This window comes from Antedon bifida, chromosome 3, assembly GCF_963402885.1.
Source record: "Antedon bifida chromosome 3, ecAntBifi1.1, whole genome shotgun sequence".
In the NCBI taxonomy this organism is placed as follows: domain Eukaryota; kingdom Metazoa; phylum Echinodermata; class Crinoidea; order Comatulida; family Antedonidae; genus Antedon; species Antedon bifida.
Window position 1 is genome coordinate 34,206,118 of NC_136228.1, and position 19,423 is coordinate 34,225,540.

Genomic DNA, 19,423 nt, shown 5'->3' on the forward strand with positions numbered 1-19,423 from the left:
TTTGTTTTAAGGTTAGTATTTAAGTATTTAGCTTCATAGAAAATGCATTTACAAGTGTTTTTGAAATAATAGTTTAGTTCAGTTTAGATGGGTAAGTTTAAACGGATATAATATTACACCTACTGGCATTGTAATGTATTGAATTTACATATTATTTTGTTGAATTTAATCATTTGGTGTAAAGATGTATTGTCCCCCAAAAACATGAAAAATGAAGATTAATTAAATCAGACTTTGAATAGGTAATTTTGTAGTTTTAATAAAGTGAATCACTTCCGTAAAAAATAATGTTTTCACTTTAAAATAACATGATAAATGGTTAAATTCAACCAAAAATCCATTGGCTGGCAGCCAATTTGACCAATTTTTGCTTTAAATTCCAATATTTTCAGGTAAATAAAAAGTTTTTCGATCCAATTTTTCGTCGAAGTCAATAACTATTATGTGACATTAAAATGGCATATTCAACAAAAAAAATTGTAAAAAATTATTTATTTTTCGGGGGACAATACATCTTTAATGTATTGTTTGAATAAACGAACCGAAACAAAAGCAGTTATGCTTACTTTTTATTTATTGTCAAGATTGATGTATCTATAATGAATGTATTCATGTTTTACATTTGACATTCTTCATGTACCAGCCATCGAATCGTCACTTGCACTCGACACATTAAAATGTGATGTGCCCATATATGGACACAATGATGTCATATCACTTTTTATTTATTGTCAAGATTGATGTATCTATATTAATGTATTCATGTTTTACATTTGACATCCTTCATGTACCAGCCATCGATTCTTCACTTGCACTCGACGCATTAAAATGTGATGTGCCCATATATGGACACGATGACGTCAATCACTTTTTATTTATTGTCAAGATTGATGTATCTTTATTAATGTATTAATTTTTTAATGATACATTTGATATTCTTCGTGTACGAGCCATCGATTCTTCACTTGCACTCGACGTATTAAAATGTGTTTTTACATCGAACAATAATCTATGTCCAATTTCTGTTATGGCACTATTTTCATTGTATGTTCATTATTCCAATACTTTTGTAATTAAAGATGTATTGTCCCTTGAAACACAAAAAAATGAAGGTCAGAATATTCTAAATTTAAATTGGCCATATCAAAGTAATATTAAAGTTATATTCACTTTAAGTCGAAAATTCGAGCCAAAAACAACAATTTTACGTAATTAACAGCTAAATTAACTTGATTACATTTCTTCTGGAAAATCATCGTGAGCGAAAGTAAACAAAGATTTCATGCATGATGCTAATTAGGATTGTTTACAACTCGTCACGGTTGAGAAGGTGTTTTCACACAGATCGCGAGGAAGTTTTATGATTATGCATACAGAGTAGCCAAATAAGCGCGTTGCATTATGAGATATGTTTTGATCGAAAACTTTGACTGGAAGTCAAAGTTATTTTTTGAACCAAAAAACGTCTGTATTTCAGTTAAATGATTTTTTTTTCGACTAATTTTTGGTGAAAGTTAATAACTATTATGATACTTCAAAATGACACACTTTTTTTCGAAATCTTTTATTTTTAATTTTTTTGGAATTTGACAAATGGACAATACATCTTTAAATTAAATATGGATAAAAAAAAACCATTGAGGTCATGACCTTAGTTTGACGACGAAAAAGGAGGGCGCCGTCTAATCAACAACAAATCACAAAAACATGGTGGGCCCCCACCCACAACACCATGATTCATATACCAAAGAACAATGTGTTTTTTGTTATAGGTAGTACCTTGATAGTTGCTGGAAGTGCATCATTTATATTGTATAATATACGCTATGTTCTCAACAGGTTAAAAAAGTCTCGCAAAATTGAAGATCGCATCGAAAATGGTCAGTTTAGGCTAGGCCTAGGCTACATAATGTCGAATAGGCCTAGTCATAGTAGGCTAGTAGTACGCCTCCTAGGACTAGCCTACTAGGGCCTAGGCCACCCAGGCTAGATAAGTCTTGCTAGCCTAGTAAGTAGGCAGGCCCTAGGTAGTAGGCTTGGCCCCAGAGTAGGCGGTCTACTACTACTAGGTAAGCCTAGGCCTACTTATTATTAGTAAAATGAATTGGATTAGCAGACAGAGCGTTAATTTAATATTTTATTAGAATCAACCTGAGTTTTTGGCATGTATTGAAAGCAGGACTGTTCCATTATTTTTTATTTATAGTGGTGTCAAACATATTATTATTATGATATTATAGGCCTATACCATATTATTATTGGTTATCCGCACTTGGCGGATAACCCCTTGTTATTGTCAGGATCTTTTTTTTTTTTTTTTTCTATCTTATTCTTCTTTCTTTCCCAGAATTTTGTGTCACGTGTATCTCAAATTCTGATCAACATTACATCGTATAACTTTGTCAGAAGATTTACCTCTATCTGTAGAAGTGCAGGACAGTTCGTTTTTTTACCTTAGAGTCGCGCAGCGTAAGCTACGCGCGATTTTATGAATTTGGCGTATTTAACATAGACTAAAAACTAAAAGTCATTTTGTAATGACACTTGTGAACATTTAAGTAATATCAAGGGCAAACTTTCTATGGATTAAAAATGGCATGTTTCAGAAAAAGTTACGCGCGCACGCGCGTTTAAAATTTCAAAATGCGAAACATCAACTTCTAATCAACTTTCTACGCGTTTCATGTCATTTTGAGCATTTCAAAAATTCCCACGCACGCGCAATAATTTCACGCGCGCGTGCGCATGTAGCGCAAAAATATAATTTTTTTGCGTGATTTATGTTTTTTCAGCCTTTTCTAGTAATTTTACCAACTTTTAAACAATTTCGACTTAAAATTACGTCATACGAGCACGTGGAATTGGATAATTTGCGTGCGTTTTTGATGAAAAAGTTCAAAAATTCGTCAAAATTGTGCCTTTTTTTAAACAGTCATAGATTCTAAACTACAAGGTGAATTTTATTTTTTATTACATATTATGGAAGATGATGAGTTGTAGATATAGAATCATGCATCGATATGGCTAACTGGACATAGTGACGTCATCGTATGGCCACTCGAATATAAAATAGCGGATTTTTGTCTCTTTCGTCATAGCTCATCACATTTAATAGAGCGCCTCTCCACTTATCCGTATTCCATTTTCCCCCATTTTTTTATATTGTCTAGGCCAATCAATTATCTTTCGCATGATATACCGTTTTTTAAATTGTGATGACGTCATCATGTCCAAAAGCGTCAATAACTTGGGCCACTTATTTTCACCAATTCTTCACTGTATGTAGTACGTATACAACATATAGTGTAAGCTGATTATACTTAGACGTGACACAAAATAGAGAGCGCACTAACATTTTTTCAATGGCATAATCGTTTTTCTCTGCGCAATATTCTAACGTATGACGTGCGCGTGGCGTTTGCTCTGCGGATAACCTAACTCGTCCGTAGTGACGAGTTCAAATCTAGTTATCCTTATATCATTATACGCCTTATTCATATTGTGCAGTGAGTATGGATAATTACTGTACCTTTAGTTTTTAGAAGTATGGATACAGTACTGTATCTCTAGACAAACATTTTAAGATATTTATTATTTATATATTTTTCTAGTATATTTTTATATATGTGCCTGTGAGAATTCTAAAAAGTGTCTTTGTAATTTGAATTTGCTCAAGTATTGTCTTGCAAAATGTACAATTCAATACCTGAGAGGTGAACACAAAATAACACAGAACATAGGCCTAGGCAAGATTCTTGAACACCAACAAATTGTACAAATCATTAAATCACGTGTCTAACGTTTTAGTTGTTTGTTGTTCCAGAGATCAGTATTGATGATCTTTCGGTGCTCACAAGATCTCCGAATGCAAGTCTAAGAAGAAGTGCTGAGCAACTGCTTCTGGATAGAATAACTCAAAGTAAGGGTCCAGGAAGGTTTAGAACTTGCCTCATCTTATGCAGGGTCCTCCTAAATACCAAGTCCTATAGATTATAACCAAGTATAAAGTGTAAATTATACAAATATATCCTCCATGATAATATACAGTTGGCTAAAGCGGTGGTGGTAGCCGCCTTGTTGTGCGCTGAACTGTGAAATACCATACGTTTCCTCTGGTCCACTAAATCGAATCCTGTTGGTCCCATATACAGTGCAACTTAAAGAATGCAGTACACTCTTCGAAAATGAGTAAGGGACTGTCTCCTGGTGCACTGCTCAATTTACCACCAGAGGAACCTAACCAGAAATAAGTCTACAGACTTAGTGGGCTATCCCTGGTGTGTAACACCATAGTAACAACAAACAAGATAAACTTTTTTGATACATTTCCAAATTTCGCACAATAGTGGCAGACAATTTTATGCCACTCATGTTCCTTAGTCTCTAATTGTTTTTTTTTTAAAGTTCTCTCAACGACTTAAATATTACGCCTGACGCTACATCAAGTCGTCTCGTCAGGACCTTGTCGTGTGATGCTGTCTGAGTTACATTAATTAACTTTTCTTTATTCAGAGTCACAGTTTTGCTATGTACTCAAAGAATGCTACAGTTCAGACAGTGAGCGTGCTCACAAAGGATGCACTGTTCTTTGTGTTATTCTTAAAAGTAGTAAGTGCTGTATAATTACTTTATTGTGTTATATCAAAGAAAAAACATTTTGTAAGAGCCTCAAAAAACTGTTATTTGTTACTGCTAGATACCGCCACTATTTTTTTAAACCACAGCTGAATTATGGCATAGAAATATGAGCTTCCTCATCGCAACAGAAACAAAATGTGACAGTAATTATAAAACGATTAAAATGCTGCGCATGCGTATAGTATAAGCCCAGTATGCTTCGTTCTGTTGATTGTTGCGACTGACATTCACTCTGACCTAAGGCCACAGAACGTTCTTAAACATGCCCGCCCGTCTGTTAGCTAGGCCTAGAAAAAGGCTTACCATCGTAAGTTTTTGTCTTGAAAGCTAACACATTTAACAATAGAATGGAAATCACTTCATACTCTAATTTACCGTCTCATTTCGTATTTTGTCTTGATGCAAAAGCTCACTAGGCTATATGATTACAGTACTTATTTTTTGTATTATCTTGCTACATTAGTCAAGCTTCCTTTTACACAGGGTACTACGCTACAACATCACTGATACATTAGCTCTGGTTTGATTGAAACATTTAACTGAGAACACGGGGCCATTACAGTTACATCCAAACATCCAAATATTTGTGTTTCCATATATTTATTTTTGTAAATCAACAATTTCAGCCTTCGTGCTGCATGTTTTTTACTATATTAAACCTGAATAAATAAATAAAAAAACTTCTTATAATGATTCTTATAAAAATATGTTTTTTTCTCTAGTTGACTGTAGATATCTTAATTTAGACCGTCAGGTTGTACAAACACTTGGCTATTGTTTGCTTCGGTCTTTACAACCACGCTCTAACATTAACAAGCGGCAGGCAGACCATCAAGCGACGTGTGAGCGAATTCAACGTATGACACTAGCAGCCATCTTTGATTTCGTGTGTAATTCAGGTAAAACAAGTTTTAATTTCAAGAAAGTCTGACTTTGAGTTTGTTGCTAAGGAAAAGATAGGCATGATAAATTAATGTTAAGAAATCAATCTGATATTTAAGAAGGCATGGTTTAGAGACTTTCGAAGTTGTAATCTTCTAAACTGAGTTTTAACTGGGTCATCTTTATTACATACAGAGGGCTGAGGCAACGTAAAAAGGCTACTTCAGCACACCACCCGGCCAAATTTGACCCGGTCCTCGAGTAGCCTTTTTAAGTATCCTTTCCCGGTAGTTTTTTAATTACACGTAATCTCTTTCTGTTCAGTTTATTCTACACCCCAACCAAGAACCATGTTGAATTAGCGTGTTGTATAAACGGGCCCTAATTTACATATATTAAAGAAGTAAGTTTGGTCTCAATGTGAATGGTAGCCACTTTTCCCATTCTGATGTAGTCCCACATGGCTCAATTTGCATTTGAGAATCATAAATGTTTATTACCAATCATAAGGACATGGCCAAATGATGATAAGAAGTAAGTTTGGTCTCAATGTGAATGGTAGCCACTTTTCCCATTCTGATGTAGTCCCACATTCCTCAATTTCCATTTGAGAATCATAAATGTATATAATCATAAGGACTTGGCCAAATGAGCCAATTATCTAACTGCAATTATGTTATGTTTTATTAGATTTCAAGAAAGATGTATTAGTTGAGGAATGTCCTCTGTTTATTGAAGTTCTTCTAAAACTTCTTCAGAATACAAGATGTAAGGAGGTGATTCGCTTTGCTATATTTGTTATTCATCAGTTAAGTTTACATGGTAAGAAATATCAAATTCTTTCAAAGTTTTATGTTTTTAAAAATATTTCTGTAAAACGCCAACAAACGGAAATAAGCCGCAATGTATAATAATAATAATGGTAGTGTTATATAGCACCTAATACAATGTTTCTAAGTATTTTAACAATTTTTTTCCAGAAACGTTAGTTGAGGAAATCATTGGAAAAAATGGGTTGGAGGTTGTAGCATCAATGATGCAATGTAACTATGGTGATAATATTATTCAGAGATTATGCCTTCAAATTCTTGTGATTTTTATCAATAATCTACAACAAGGTTTGTTCGAAGCATTCTTTTCTTTTTTCTTCACTATCCTTGTATCTTCGTTATGCTTACAAATTAATTTCATTTTCCCTACTGCGTTGAAATTATATGTGCACACTGAATTATAAATTTTTATTGTTTATTTTAAATAAAGCTTTTGATAATGGCATGGGTCTTATCACTAGGAAGCCAGCCTTTGTTCAGAAAATTAAAGATCTAGGCTAGGCCTACTAAACTACACACTTAGCTGGCCTAAGCCCATACACTTCCACCGGACCAGGATCTGTGGAATAAGCTCCACGGATGAGCATGCTACTAGAGATTACAAGATGATCCCAAGGTCATTACATCATATGTTCACTGGCACGTCAGTGTAAATGTCCACTTAATGTAATCTGTTGACGAGTCCATGTGGACATGCACTTGTTCACTCAAATCTAAAAGTCCCTAATAGTATAACAAGAGTTAATTCAAAGTGAGGCTAAATTTTGTGCTCTCACGTTTATTGCCAAATCTTCTATTTATCATTACAGAGAAAAAAAAGAGCAAAAAGGGTTTACAAAAAATAGCTGATAGTGGTATGTTGATGCTGACAGTCACATGTCTGAAGTCAGGTGACACAGAGCTTGTTTATTGGGCTGCAGCTCTTATTCATGAATTCTCCATTGCTGGTAATCAACATTTTTTTTCACATTCTTAAATAAACATTATTCAATCTGTTACCGTACTTATGTATCCATAAATATATTTTATTTGTTTTAACAATAAATTTGATATTTGTATCTGTAGTTACAATGCCCTTTTAAGGGGATGCTTTAGTGTGGAACAAATGTGGGGAAATATAATTATGTTTTAACACTACGGTAACCCTATCCAGGAGATACTGCTATTAAGTGGTCTTTAAAGTGTCCCCTTTATAGAGTTTATACTGTATTTGTATGCTTAAACTAAATCCTTTTTTCTCTTTTATTTCAGATTTCATGCATGATGAAATATGTGAGACACCATTTTTGATAAACAGTTTACAGAAAGCTCTCCAGACAGGTGGAGAGGCATCAGTACAGCTTCTTGTTCTAAGAGTTATCTGCTTCTTGTCTGCTCATAATGGTAAATATACAATTCTCCTAAATCAAGATCCCAATTCTTTCCTATTACATTACATACTGGAAATTTAAATATAACTTTTTTAACTTATTCTAAAATGTTTTTAGGCTCTTTCATGAAGACAAATTTCAAATTATGTTATCTTGACAATAAAGTTATCTTGAATCTTATTTTGAATCTATATATTAAAACTGAAAATCTGGGTAACCAAGTATTTTGAAGCAGAGTTCCTTTTTTGGTTTTAAAAATTAATTTTTCACTAGCTGTCTGAAGCTCTGTCTACACTATCAAACTTTATGTGACAACAAAATGTTATGTGCCCATGTATGGAAATGATGATGTCATATCACTACCATATTTGGGCATATCACTACCATATTTGGGCATATCACTACCATATTTGGGCATATCACTACCATATTTGGGCATATCACTACCATATTTGGGCAAAATTGTTTTTTTAGAAAATAGTTTGATAGTGTAGAGCTTTACAATCGGAAATTGATTTAATAACAAGTTAATTGAAAGATATAAATGTTTCCAAATTACTAAATGCAATAAATTTAATGTATTTGAACATGATGATGATGATGATGAGAAACTACAGTTAAAACCCAAGCATATTTCATTTATTTAACTTATTTAATTCTTTGATTTTGACAGATAAGTTCAAACAGCTATTGATAAACCAGACAGGTTTGATTGAGCATATCCCAACATGCCTTGCAAGTGGTGAAAAGGAAGTGATGCATTGGTCACTTGACTTGGTGCATGGTATCGCCATGACCGGTACGGTGTTGAATAGTTATTTTAACTAATACTATTGTACTGTACTATTCTACAAATTATTAAATTAGTCAACTCTCCCAATAGCAGACTGTCTCTGAAAACCAGAAATTCTTTCCTTGAGGTCAAAAGTTCCCAACTTTTTTCCTAACATTTAAACTCATTCGTGTTTACAGCCACCCAGACATATTAGACCAGCCCAAGTGTGTGTCTGGTATTGTTAACTATATATAGTGTAATTTATGCAACACCCAACTTTTTCAGCAATGCTGATCTAGTTTACAAATCATTTTAAATATCAAAAGTAATATTTGTAATAATTTAGGTAGAAGAGCTCTGGAAAACCTTCTTAATTTTACCAATGATAAAATAATAGAATCACTTATCAGCATCATAAGGACGACGGACGACACTGTTCAACTGCGCCTCCTTGCTGAAACGCTTGGCTTCTTCTGTTCGTGTGGTAAGCTCTACAATAAATACAATTTGTAATAATTCCAATAACTGGCTTTTAGCTAGCAACCATGTTGTTAAACATTACTGTATTTCTATCAACATTAAAGATCTACTATATCTTCCATCTAAATTATACAGTCAACTCTTCCCAAAAAAAATACATCAAAGTTTTCTTTTTATACATTGTGAAAAATTTTATAAAACTGGAATTTCTGGAAAAGTACTACTGTACATCATTTTTTGGAGAGCATGGTATCGTCTCGTTAATACCCAGCTATTTAAATTCTTTCGTTCTACTACAAAGTCAGTCATATATGTAGGCCTTATGGTCGTAGGGAGATGTTAAAAACAGACAAGACAAAGATGTGAACACTTATTAAGCCAGTTAATATTGATTTTTTTTTCCGTTTTCAATTTTATGTACAGAAAGTCTTCATTTACGTGTAGTAAAAGCTGGTGCATTAGTTGGTATTTTAAAGTTCTCTGAAATGCATGATCCTGACCTGGTCTTCTGGTCTGCTGCCTTGCTGCTTAACCTTGCCATGACTTCAGGTATAATACCCTTTTTCACATCTGCATAGATTGTTACAACTTGCAACCAGCTTTGAACTCCTGATTTATTAAACGTTTTCATGTGCGAACAGTGAAAAATCTCTGGAGAAATTGCACACTATTTGATTACTGTAATTGCTCAGTTTAATACCAGGGCAATACATGCATGCATGCAGTAACAACTCGGGACATCTCGGAACAAACAAAAAACAGACTCTCATCAGTGTGTTTTTCTCAAGGGACCCCTGTGAAATCTTGAGAGATTTTCCACAAAATTGTCTTCGCACTATGCAAACCTGGTTACAACTTGATACAAGTTGTTACTTTTTGCAGATGAGAAAAGTCCAGTTTTTGTGTATGTTAAATGTTAAGTTATTTAAAAAATAGTATAGATCAATAATAGTGTAGTTATCTGATTTTCACAGATAAAGTAAAACTGTGTATTCTGAAAGCTGGTGGTCTTCACACTTTAATGGAGTTAGCACTTGGTGACTATGACAACAGTCAGGTGACTACAATGGCCGCCAAAACTCTTGTCATGATGGGATATGTAGGTATGTTTTATTTTTAGTTTTACAGTGAGTCATTGCCAAAAATGTGGGATGTGCCCAAATGTGGTAGTGATATTCCCAAATATGGTAGTGATATGACAATCATCATCATGTCCATTTATGGGCACATCACATTTTGTGTCACATAGATAGTGTAGGCAGAGCTTTAGTTCATGTATTTGTAATAAGCCATGATCAAATTAACCAGCACTATTTATTGTTACAATTATTTTAGGTTTTATTTTATATATTGATTTTATTTTTCTTTCTTTAGAGGGTGCTCTCCAAATTAAAGTTCATTGTGGCGTTGATATTGCCAAAGTCTGTGTTGTTGACAAAGATTTTAACCTCAACTCTCAGGGGGTATGTCATACTGTAATTGGTTTCTTTTGCATTTTGCTCCTTTAGAACTGAACAACATACATCCAAAATGTCTGGAAGTTTTAGAAAGTGATTTTAAATATAGTTATTTGTGATAGTCATAAACATATTCAGAATTTAAAAAAATAATAATCGTAACTTTGTTTTAAGTCAATTATTTCAAAATATCATAAGGAAAAAATGTTTACATAGCTCTTCAATCTTAAATGATGCAACTCTTTTTATAAGATAAAAATCTGATTTGATGATAAAGCCTCCCCTCAGATTGTTACTTAAGCATTGTGCTTAAAGGGAGAGACAGAGAACAAATTATGTTTAATATTTGATATTTTTTCTAATAGATCAGCATTATGATGTGGGATACATTGCATAGCTGTCAATCAATTCATCAAAGTTTCAACTTTGACACCATGTCTGATGACATGACCGCCATTAAGATACCTTGTTTGGAGGAAGCTGGACCAAATGCCATTGGCAATCTTGTATTTATGATAATTAAAGGAGAATTTGGACCAAGACTTCTCAAAGGTAAAGCTCTGTCTACACTATCAAACTTTATGTGACAAAAAATTGTGATTTGCCCATATATGGACATGATGATATCATATCACTACCATATTTGGGTATATCACTACCATATTTTAAGGCACATCACACTTTTTTTGTCAAACTAGTTAGTCATCATTATTATCTTGCTATAAGTTTGATATGAACTGGCGTAAATTAAATGAAGTTTAATTTAACAGAGATGTTAAATTAAATATGAATGATTTTATTGTTTATTTATGTCTTTATATTATAAATATGAATAATATTTTTGCTTCAAAACAAAGAAAAATAAAGCCTTATATTATTGTTGTACTGTTTTATAGACTTGAAAGAAACCTTGAAATTCAGTGAGCACACCACAGTAACTGGCACATTAACCTCTGACCTTTTGAGCCTTCCTGTTGATCATATGTGTGTGATTGTAAGCATTTTAGAGGATGACAAGAAACTTGATGTTTGGCATATTAGTAAAAGTTGCAAAGAGATAGATCTGCAATTAAAGTTCCCATATGGTAAACTATCAACTGGTTTGAATTGTGTAGCTTTAACCACCCTTAAATAGAATAGATGAATAGATTCATTTGTCATTGTCAAAAATAGCTATAATACAATTAGTGTCCTTGTGTTTTATTAAGGCCACACCAAGAGTATTTTAACATTTATGCAGTAAATAATTTGAGTCATCATTCATTTTTGTCATTTGGTCATTTAGTGTTGGTCCACTCAATGACCTTTATGCGATCAAACAAAGTGACACATTTAAGCTATTAATTTCATTTTACAGACAGTAATCAAATAAAGATCAAACATGGCTTCCCTCGGAATCTGTTTTATTATACTATGTTATTTTAACAATATCAGTGCATCATTAAGCAATACTAATTAGCAATTTCAACATTTACTAAATAATGACCCAATTTTCATTCTTGGTTTTATATGAATCATCCAATGTTGTTTTTTATTTGGCAGAACGAATTGTAAAGAATCGTGTCATAAGATTAGTATTGGATCCAGAGTTAAAGCTGCTACTGTCCTTACCGCTGACCTGTCCAATCAGCCGAGCGTCCAGTCTAGAACTTGTAGAGATTCTAGCAAGACCGGATTATTACATTGATGTTCTTTTACAGTATCAATTGCTTCCTCATTTAAGCTCTCCAATTTGGTAAGTACTCTTTCAAAGTTCTCATACACCATAGAGATAATTATTATAGTGAACTATAATATCTCTATGCATACACTAATGCACAGTATTTGTTTTATGCCCAAAGTGCATGATGGTCCACTCCTCCTTAACCTCTGTCTACACTATCAAACTAGTTTGACAAAAAAAGTGTGATGTGCCCAAATATGGTAGTGATATGTTCAAATATGTTAGTGATATGGCATCATCTTGTTCATATATGGGCACATCACATTTGTTTGTCACATAAAGTTTGATAGTGTAGACAGAGCTTTAGATAAATCAAAATTGAGCTATATAACACATGTAAGCTACAGTATGTGAACTTTGCTTGAGATCTTTAAAAAAAAGTAGTACAAAGATTACTTTTTATTTATTTTGTAGGTATTGTTCAAAAAAAGGTGTTGATGAAAGCCAAGGTGAACCGGTTTTAGTGGCTCATTGTCTTGGTGCCCTGAAGCTTCTAGTTGTCTTGTCTGTCAATGGTATTTGTTTTTATTAATGTTTTCAATTAATTAATATTGTGTTTTTTAAAGTAAGAAAGAGTTATCAGTTAAACATTTATTTACACTATGTTGGCCAGTGGAAAATCCTTTGCAAATGGGTATAGTGTTGGATATTAAAATAAAACGTTTAATTCAAATTCTGTTATGATGTAAAGAACATCGCTTAAAGAACCATCATGATGTTTGTCCAACCATAGAGATAATAATATCTCTATGGTTGGACAAACATCATAGAGATATTATTATCTCTATGGTCCAACTACTGAGTAACCTTTGGCTATGAAATGGTTAAATAAAAAACCTAACTTTGTTTCCTATAATATGACCATTTTATTTCATTTTTAGATGTATATCGTAAGAAAATACTTTTACATGATACGGTCAATGCAGTTGCATCTTTGCTGTATGAACTTGTTAGTGTCTGGCTTAAAGCTACGCTGGAAGGGAGTCTAGCATCCACCAGACCATTCAGCAGGTCTGGACATGAGTCTAATGTACCCAGCAGTTTGTAAGTTTTCCAAATTGTTGTTATTTTTATTGTATGTCTTTAGGCACATGTGGCCAAGAATTACAAATAGCAAATTAATCACTTGCTCTCCTATCAGGTAGGTGGTAATCCCCCTGATACAGGGGCTATTTTATGAACCAGTTCACCAGGGTAACCCCTACTCTTCCCGAATGATGATGGGTTCTTTAATGTCCACAGGTTATAACTGTGTACACTAGACCTACGGTTTATAGTCTGAGAAGACTTGTTCCACCACCATAACTGAAGCGAGTCCCCCCAAACCCATGCTGATATTGTTGCCTCTGCCTTAACCTCTAGCCAATTTCACTGATTTTGACTTATCCATGGTATTAAAAACGAAAAACTCTACTAAAAAATTGTTGCCTTTTGTATATATACAAATTTTTTTTTGAACTTTTAATGAATTAGATATTTCTGTGAAACACGGCAGGATAGTCTAGCAGACAGCATTAGTATAGACAGTATCCAAGATGCATTATCAAACGTCTCTACCAGCACACCGTTCAGACCAGTTGCAAATGTTGGTGGCGCTAGCACTGTGGAGAATGTTGATTATGGCGACAGTACGATGTCCGAGTTACCAGGAGGTACTGTAGTATCATAAATGTTCATATTAATACTATTACTAGTTAAATGCATATTATATTAAGAGTCTTTCACACCTGTTCCGGTCCAGCGCCAGCAAATCAAAACAAACGTCAATGCTTTGTTTTCATACATCTACGAGCATATCGATTGGCACATAGCTGTGTGGAGATTCATGAAAACGAAACATATACTGAGAATAAATACCACAGGGAACTGAAAGGAATTTGAATTAAAAGACTTAAATGTATAATGGGATATTTATTTACCAGCTTTAGTTTTAAACCAAAGCTTATTGAGATTGATTAGGCAGAGTAAGCATGCAGTTGATTGTAGTTAAAACTTAACCCAAAACCAGCTGTGAATTCTTCCACCACGCCGACTAGTTCTGTGATGATTGTGGAAACTCATAATGATGAAGATGAAACTTATTTACATTTTCTTGTAGGATTTGCTCAAATTGAGCATGCAGATGTCTACACTTCGTTAACACTACATTCCATACAATTTCTGGTTAATTTAGCTGCAGTACAGGATAAAGGTAATTCATGATACTTGTAACCAAAATTAAATAAATAAACTACATTCGGTTGAGTTGTCCGATGATGAGGCTAGTAACCCAAACTTGTGTGCTCACCCTGCGGAAAATCGACACAGCTTAACAAAGTGCAGAACTATGATTAATTTAAGGTCTTTCACCTTGCATGACTCCAATAGAAACTGGTCTTCAGACTATTTAGACTACCCTCGATAAATAAATAAAACCGACAAGCATCGTATTACTATTTTGTTTATTTATACAATTTTTTATTAGAATTGTTTAAAGTTGTGCAGATGTTGTTAATAAAGACGGGAGCAATACATCTCATATGGGCGTTACTTCTGAGTCAGGACAATTTGAAGAAATCTATCAGCGTAAGTTTTCAATCGTACAGTATTTATTCTTAGCCCCTTCCACACAAAAAGCTGAAAACATATGAATGACTCTCTTTTCTGTTCAGGCATCTTAGCTTTTGTATCTTTTATTTTTCGAAAATCTTCAAATTTAAACTGAAATATTTATTAAATTCAAATACATAATCAGTTTAATTTAATCACCCTGCATATTATTATTTTAGATAGTACTACTATAATTTGTTTTCCCTACAGCTTGCTATCTGTTCAACGTTGTCACGATTGTCAACAGTAGAACTAACTCATTGTGATAACAGTACAGTTCGATTAGACTTGACAACTAAAACGCCAGCGTTGATTTGTAGTGGCAATGCATTGGATGTTCGCAATGATAGCTGGACATTTGAAAGCATACTTGGAAATATTTCTGTACCAAGTGCAGGCAAACACTTACCAATCGGATGGTACTTTGAGGTACGCTACCCTGTATACTGTATTGTTGTATATAAGTTTATTTATTCAGGTTTTTATATTGAGACAACAAAACCACCTATTATTGAACTTTATTGAATTCATTTTTGAGGACAGAAAAAGACCTCCTTTATGTAATTATGTACTACTACTGAACCTCAAAAAAGATGAAACATGGGAAAAGAATAGCATTGATGCTATGAAGAAATTAGATTTTAAAATGGACCTAAATCCACAAATATAATTACTGTACTATATCACAATATAAAACAATCAAACAAGCCATTTAATGATTCAATACTTCAATTTGATTTTTTTCATTTTCAGGATATATTAGTGGACCCTGTTATAATTATTAAATATCATTACAGTAGATCTAAATGTAAATCTTTGTACTGCATTATATGAAACCAATTTGCTTTTATATAAGTTAGTCACATTTATTTATTTAGGTAGAACTATACTCTTCTGGAATAGTACAAATTGGTTGGGCAACCAGACAATGTTCTTTAGAACCTGAAAAAGGTAAGGCTCTGTCTACACTATCAAACTAGTTTGACAAAAAAGTGTGATGTGCCTAATATTCAGCGCTTAGAGGTTTCACAACATTAGGCGCTATATAAATCCAGGATATTATTATTGTTATTATTTGTCCAGAGTTTACAGTAAATTGTAAAGCAACAACAAAAAAGTGTTTTCATTTCAGTTAAAGTATTTATATTTCGTAGGGATGGGCATTGGGGATGACACTGAATCGTATGCTTTTGATGGAGCCAGATGCAAGACGTGGAGTGGACCAATCACAGAACGAATGGTAATACAATAGTATACAAATAATGAATGTTTATGAGTGTAATAGTACAAATAATGGCATGAGGTGAATGATGAAAGGTTATATATCAACGAGGCGACCGTAATCTATAGAAACTAGATTAAACCAGTTACAGACAAATCTTATTAAAAGTTGAATACAACTGTAACTGTTTTATAATAAGTATATTAGAACTCAAGCCCATAGCCAAGATATTTACAGAGAGTTTTTTTTTCTCCACAAAAAGGCACTTCCCTTTCCTCATGGGGATCACCCTTGGGTACACCACCCCCACTTGATTGCCCCACTCCCACTTTTGTTACAAAAATAAAGATGATATTATTATTATAATTGCAGAACAATGATTATGGAAAGGAATGGAAAGAAAGTGACATCATTAGTTGTTTGATTGATAAGCATGGAAATGTCTCCTATTGGCTGAGAGGTCTCACTATGGGCGTGGCTTTTAAGAATATAGATTTGAAAAGATCTTTTTATCCAGCATGCTCCTTATCAACAAATCAGCAAATTGCTTTCAACTTTGGGGACAAACCGTTCAGGTAATCACTGAAGATGTTGTTAGCATCTGTCTATTAAACGAGGTTGTAGAATTAATGATCTTGAATGTAATTCACAGCTTAAAAATTAGTTGTTTAAAATTCATATTATATCACTTGCACTGATGAAAGGCTAGTGTTGCACTGATGAAGGGCTAGTGTTGCACTGATGAAGGGCTAGTGTTGCATTGATGAAGGGCTAGTGTTGCACTGATGAAGGGCTATTGTTGCCCGGAAGCTCTGCTAATCTGGCTGTTTTACTTTATCGTTTTGATTTAGCTTTTTGCTTATTTTATTTTGTATCTCCTTTGAAATCCAGCCACCGATACCCACAACATTGTCATTTTTTCAGTAATTTGCCTTTGGATTTATATATACAGTATACACAGTATTCTGATTTATGTGTTCTTCATAATATTTATATACTGTTAACTTTGGTGTCTCATAGTTATATTTCACTTCACCAATTATGTAGCATAAAATAAAGGTTATGTAATTTTGATTTATTGCATAGATATGGTAATCTTATGCCATCTGGTTACGTTGCCTATCGTGAAATCATCTCCACCCCAGTTACCTTCTCATCTCGTTACCATGACGTTCCTGGAGTGTCATGGTGGGTTCCATTTCAAGAGGAGGAGGAGGAGGAGGAGGAGGAGATCGACATTGACCTTGAAGATGAGACTTTGATTGAAGGAGTAAATGGAGGTGGAGAAGAAATGGCAATTATCACAAATGAGGAAGATCACACTTTTATTGAGGATAGTATGGATTTGATGGGAGGAGGAGGAGACAGAATGGTACCAAAAAATGATGGTGGTATGAAACGCTCACAACCTAAGATGATTTCAGATAGCACTTGTGATTCGTCGTCTTATTTGGATTCCAGAATTGAAATACAACCAATGAAATCAGTTGATGATAACACTGATTTGAATCAACCAATCAGACATCTTGATGAGAGCCCTTCATTATATTATGAAGTAGTAGTGACAGCAGATTCACCAAAGTAAGTCTAGGGAGATGGGTGGGACCAGATGGGCGGTGGTGAGAAATTAAATGTGATTCAGACATTCTTAACAAAGAGTTTATATATTGATTGGCTAGAGGGTTGACTCCAATGTTAGCGCAGTTAAAAAGTGATTCTTCATGGAGAAGTAACCAATAATATGTCGCCTTGAATCAACCATTTCAATACACCAGTCACACCTCCTACGCAATCACGCAGTACTACGTCTGTGTTGAGAAAGCAAGAACATATTCTATAGATCATTGTATGCAAAATTGCTAGAAATTTACCAAGAAATTATTCATTTTATTGTGAATTAGTTTTATAAAATTTTTCTGTGCTCCCAGTCAGGGGTCCACCCACTAGCCAATCTATATATAAACTCTTTTTTTTACAATTTGTTTCTCTTTTTAAGATCGGTTGCTGTTGGATACAGTAGTATTGAGGGCACTGATCAAGTTTGTGGTATCTACAGTTTTGATGGTAGTCTCCAGTTACCAGATGGTACTAACATTCAGGTATTACAGCCTTCATTTAAGATATTTTCTTCACCCTACCAAGAAACAGTGCTAGGTTTTCGGTGATGAAATATTTACAATTTATTTTTTTTATATTCTAGTTTGGATGTAATGATAATACAACTATTGGATGTGGTTTACAGCTTCCTGCCGGCACAATATTCTTTACCGTCAACGGACATTCAATAAGTAAGATTTAATTAAATTTTAAATAATTGTTATCAGCTGGGCAGAATGAGTATTTTCTCTCCTGCATGTGTTCTGTGTGGAAACCGCCGATTGTTTGAACGTTACCAAAGCTCAGTGTTTTGAGGGGTGTGGCGTTGGGACTTCCCTGACAAATGAGACAGTAAGATCAATGTGCATAGGCCTGTAATATGCCTATAGACATACAGTATTACACTAGTATTCACCGATTGTGATCAATAAAAGTTATACATAAACATCATAAGATGAAAATGTTTTTTTATATATATGTTTATAAAATATGTATTAATTACATTAATAATTGTTTTGATTTTCAGATAAATTGTTCTTCTTTTCTAATGAAGAAGTTGGTGCGTCACCAATTGTTCCAATCACGGACACCCAGTTGTTAGACTTCAATTTTGGCAATAGGGTGTTCTTGTACAGTCCAGCAAACTCGCTGGAACAGAGACTATCAATGGCTGCACTTCTGCATGATTTTCAGCAAGGCAAAATAGAGTCCTGACAAATGGAAAAACAACAATAGGATTTATAAGAACTAAAAATTGCAATAAAAATAAAAATGTTTAATTTAAGGAATAATTTAGGAATATGAAAAATGAAATTGTCCTTTCAATGAATGACAATATACCAATGCAATCATCAATCCATTTAAGTAGATCTAATGGCTAAAGCACTTTCTACACTATCAAACTTTATGTGACAACAAAAATTTGATGTGCCCATATATGGACATGATGATGCCATATTACTACCATATTTGGGCATATCACTACCATATTTAACGCATTACACGTTTGTTGTCAAACTAGTTTGATAGTGTGCTTGAAGCGTGCAATAGACCTGGTTATGCAACCCCAATTCTGTGTGTTTTTGAAGTGTGTGTGAATCGCAGCTGTCTTCCGATAAAATAACATTCCTTACTCAAGACTTTTGTTAAAATTCCAGTTGTATATATTTGTTGGTATTTATGTTAATAAAATTATTATATTGGTAGTCTTATAGTGCCTAATACAATTTTTCTAAGCACAAAAATTATCTATTAAATATCCTAAGAAAGAAAAAAAAAAGGAGCAGAGGAACCATTTACATCACTTGTTCTCCAGCACTTTTAAGCTCCCATATGAGAGCTTGCTGGGACAGAATTCACA

General features: G+C 33.7%; 1 protein-coding gene across 1 annotated transcript; it reads left to right on the forward strand.

The window, feature by feature from the left end:
* The first annotated feature begins 1,724 nt into the window (after nucleotides 1-1,724).
* LOC144838004 (uncharacterized) lies at nucleotides 1,725-19,274 on the forward strand. Its single transcript, XM_078693338.1, has 29 exons — nucleotides 1,725-1,880; nucleotides 3,824-3,919; nucleotides 4,513-4,608; nucleotides 5,361-5,537; nucleotides 6,211-6,342; nucleotides 6,501-6,638; nucleotides 7,160-7,297; nucleotides 7,602-7,733; nucleotides 8,394-8,519; nucleotides 8,842-8,979; nucleotides 9,399-9,524; nucleotides 9,950-10,078; nucleotides 10,350-10,438; nucleotides 10,798-10,984; nucleotides 11,329-11,517; nucleotides 11,975-12,167; nucleotides 12,570-12,670; nucleotides 13,037-13,199; nucleotides 13,629-13,807; nucleotides 14,254-14,346; nucleotides 14,620-14,720; nucleotides 14,955-15,173; nucleotides 15,623-15,695; nucleotides 15,899-15,984; nucleotides 16,339-16,541; nucleotides 17,053-17,547; nucleotides 17,963-18,065; nucleotides 18,167-18,254; nucleotides 18,590-19,274. The coding sequence occupies exons 1-29, from the start codon at nucleotides 1,733-1,735 to the stop codon at nucleotides 18,775-18,777; spliced, it is 4,326 nt and encodes a 1,441-aa protein (XP_078549464.1). The 5' UTR covers nucleotides 1,725-1,732; the 3' UTR covers nucleotides 18,778-19,274.
* The last annotated feature ends 149 nt before the right edge of the window (nucleotides 19,275-19,423 follow it).

What these genes read in the sequence shown, in the direction of transcription:
- LOC144838004 (XM_078693338.1), top strand. Translation starts at nt 1,733, where the DNA reads ATGATTCATATACCAAAGAACAATGTGTTTTTTGTTATAGGTAGTACC. An exon ending in TCATCAGTTAAGTTTACATG is followed by an intron (nt 6,343 to 6,500) that starts GTAAGAAATATC and finishes ATTTTTTTCCAG; the next exon opens with AAACGTTAGTTGAGGAAATC. An exon ending in TGTCATGATGGGATATGTAG is followed by an intron (nt 10,079 to 10,349) that starts GTATGTTTTATT and finishes TTCTTTCTTTAG; the next exon opens with AGGGTGCTCTCCAAATTAAA.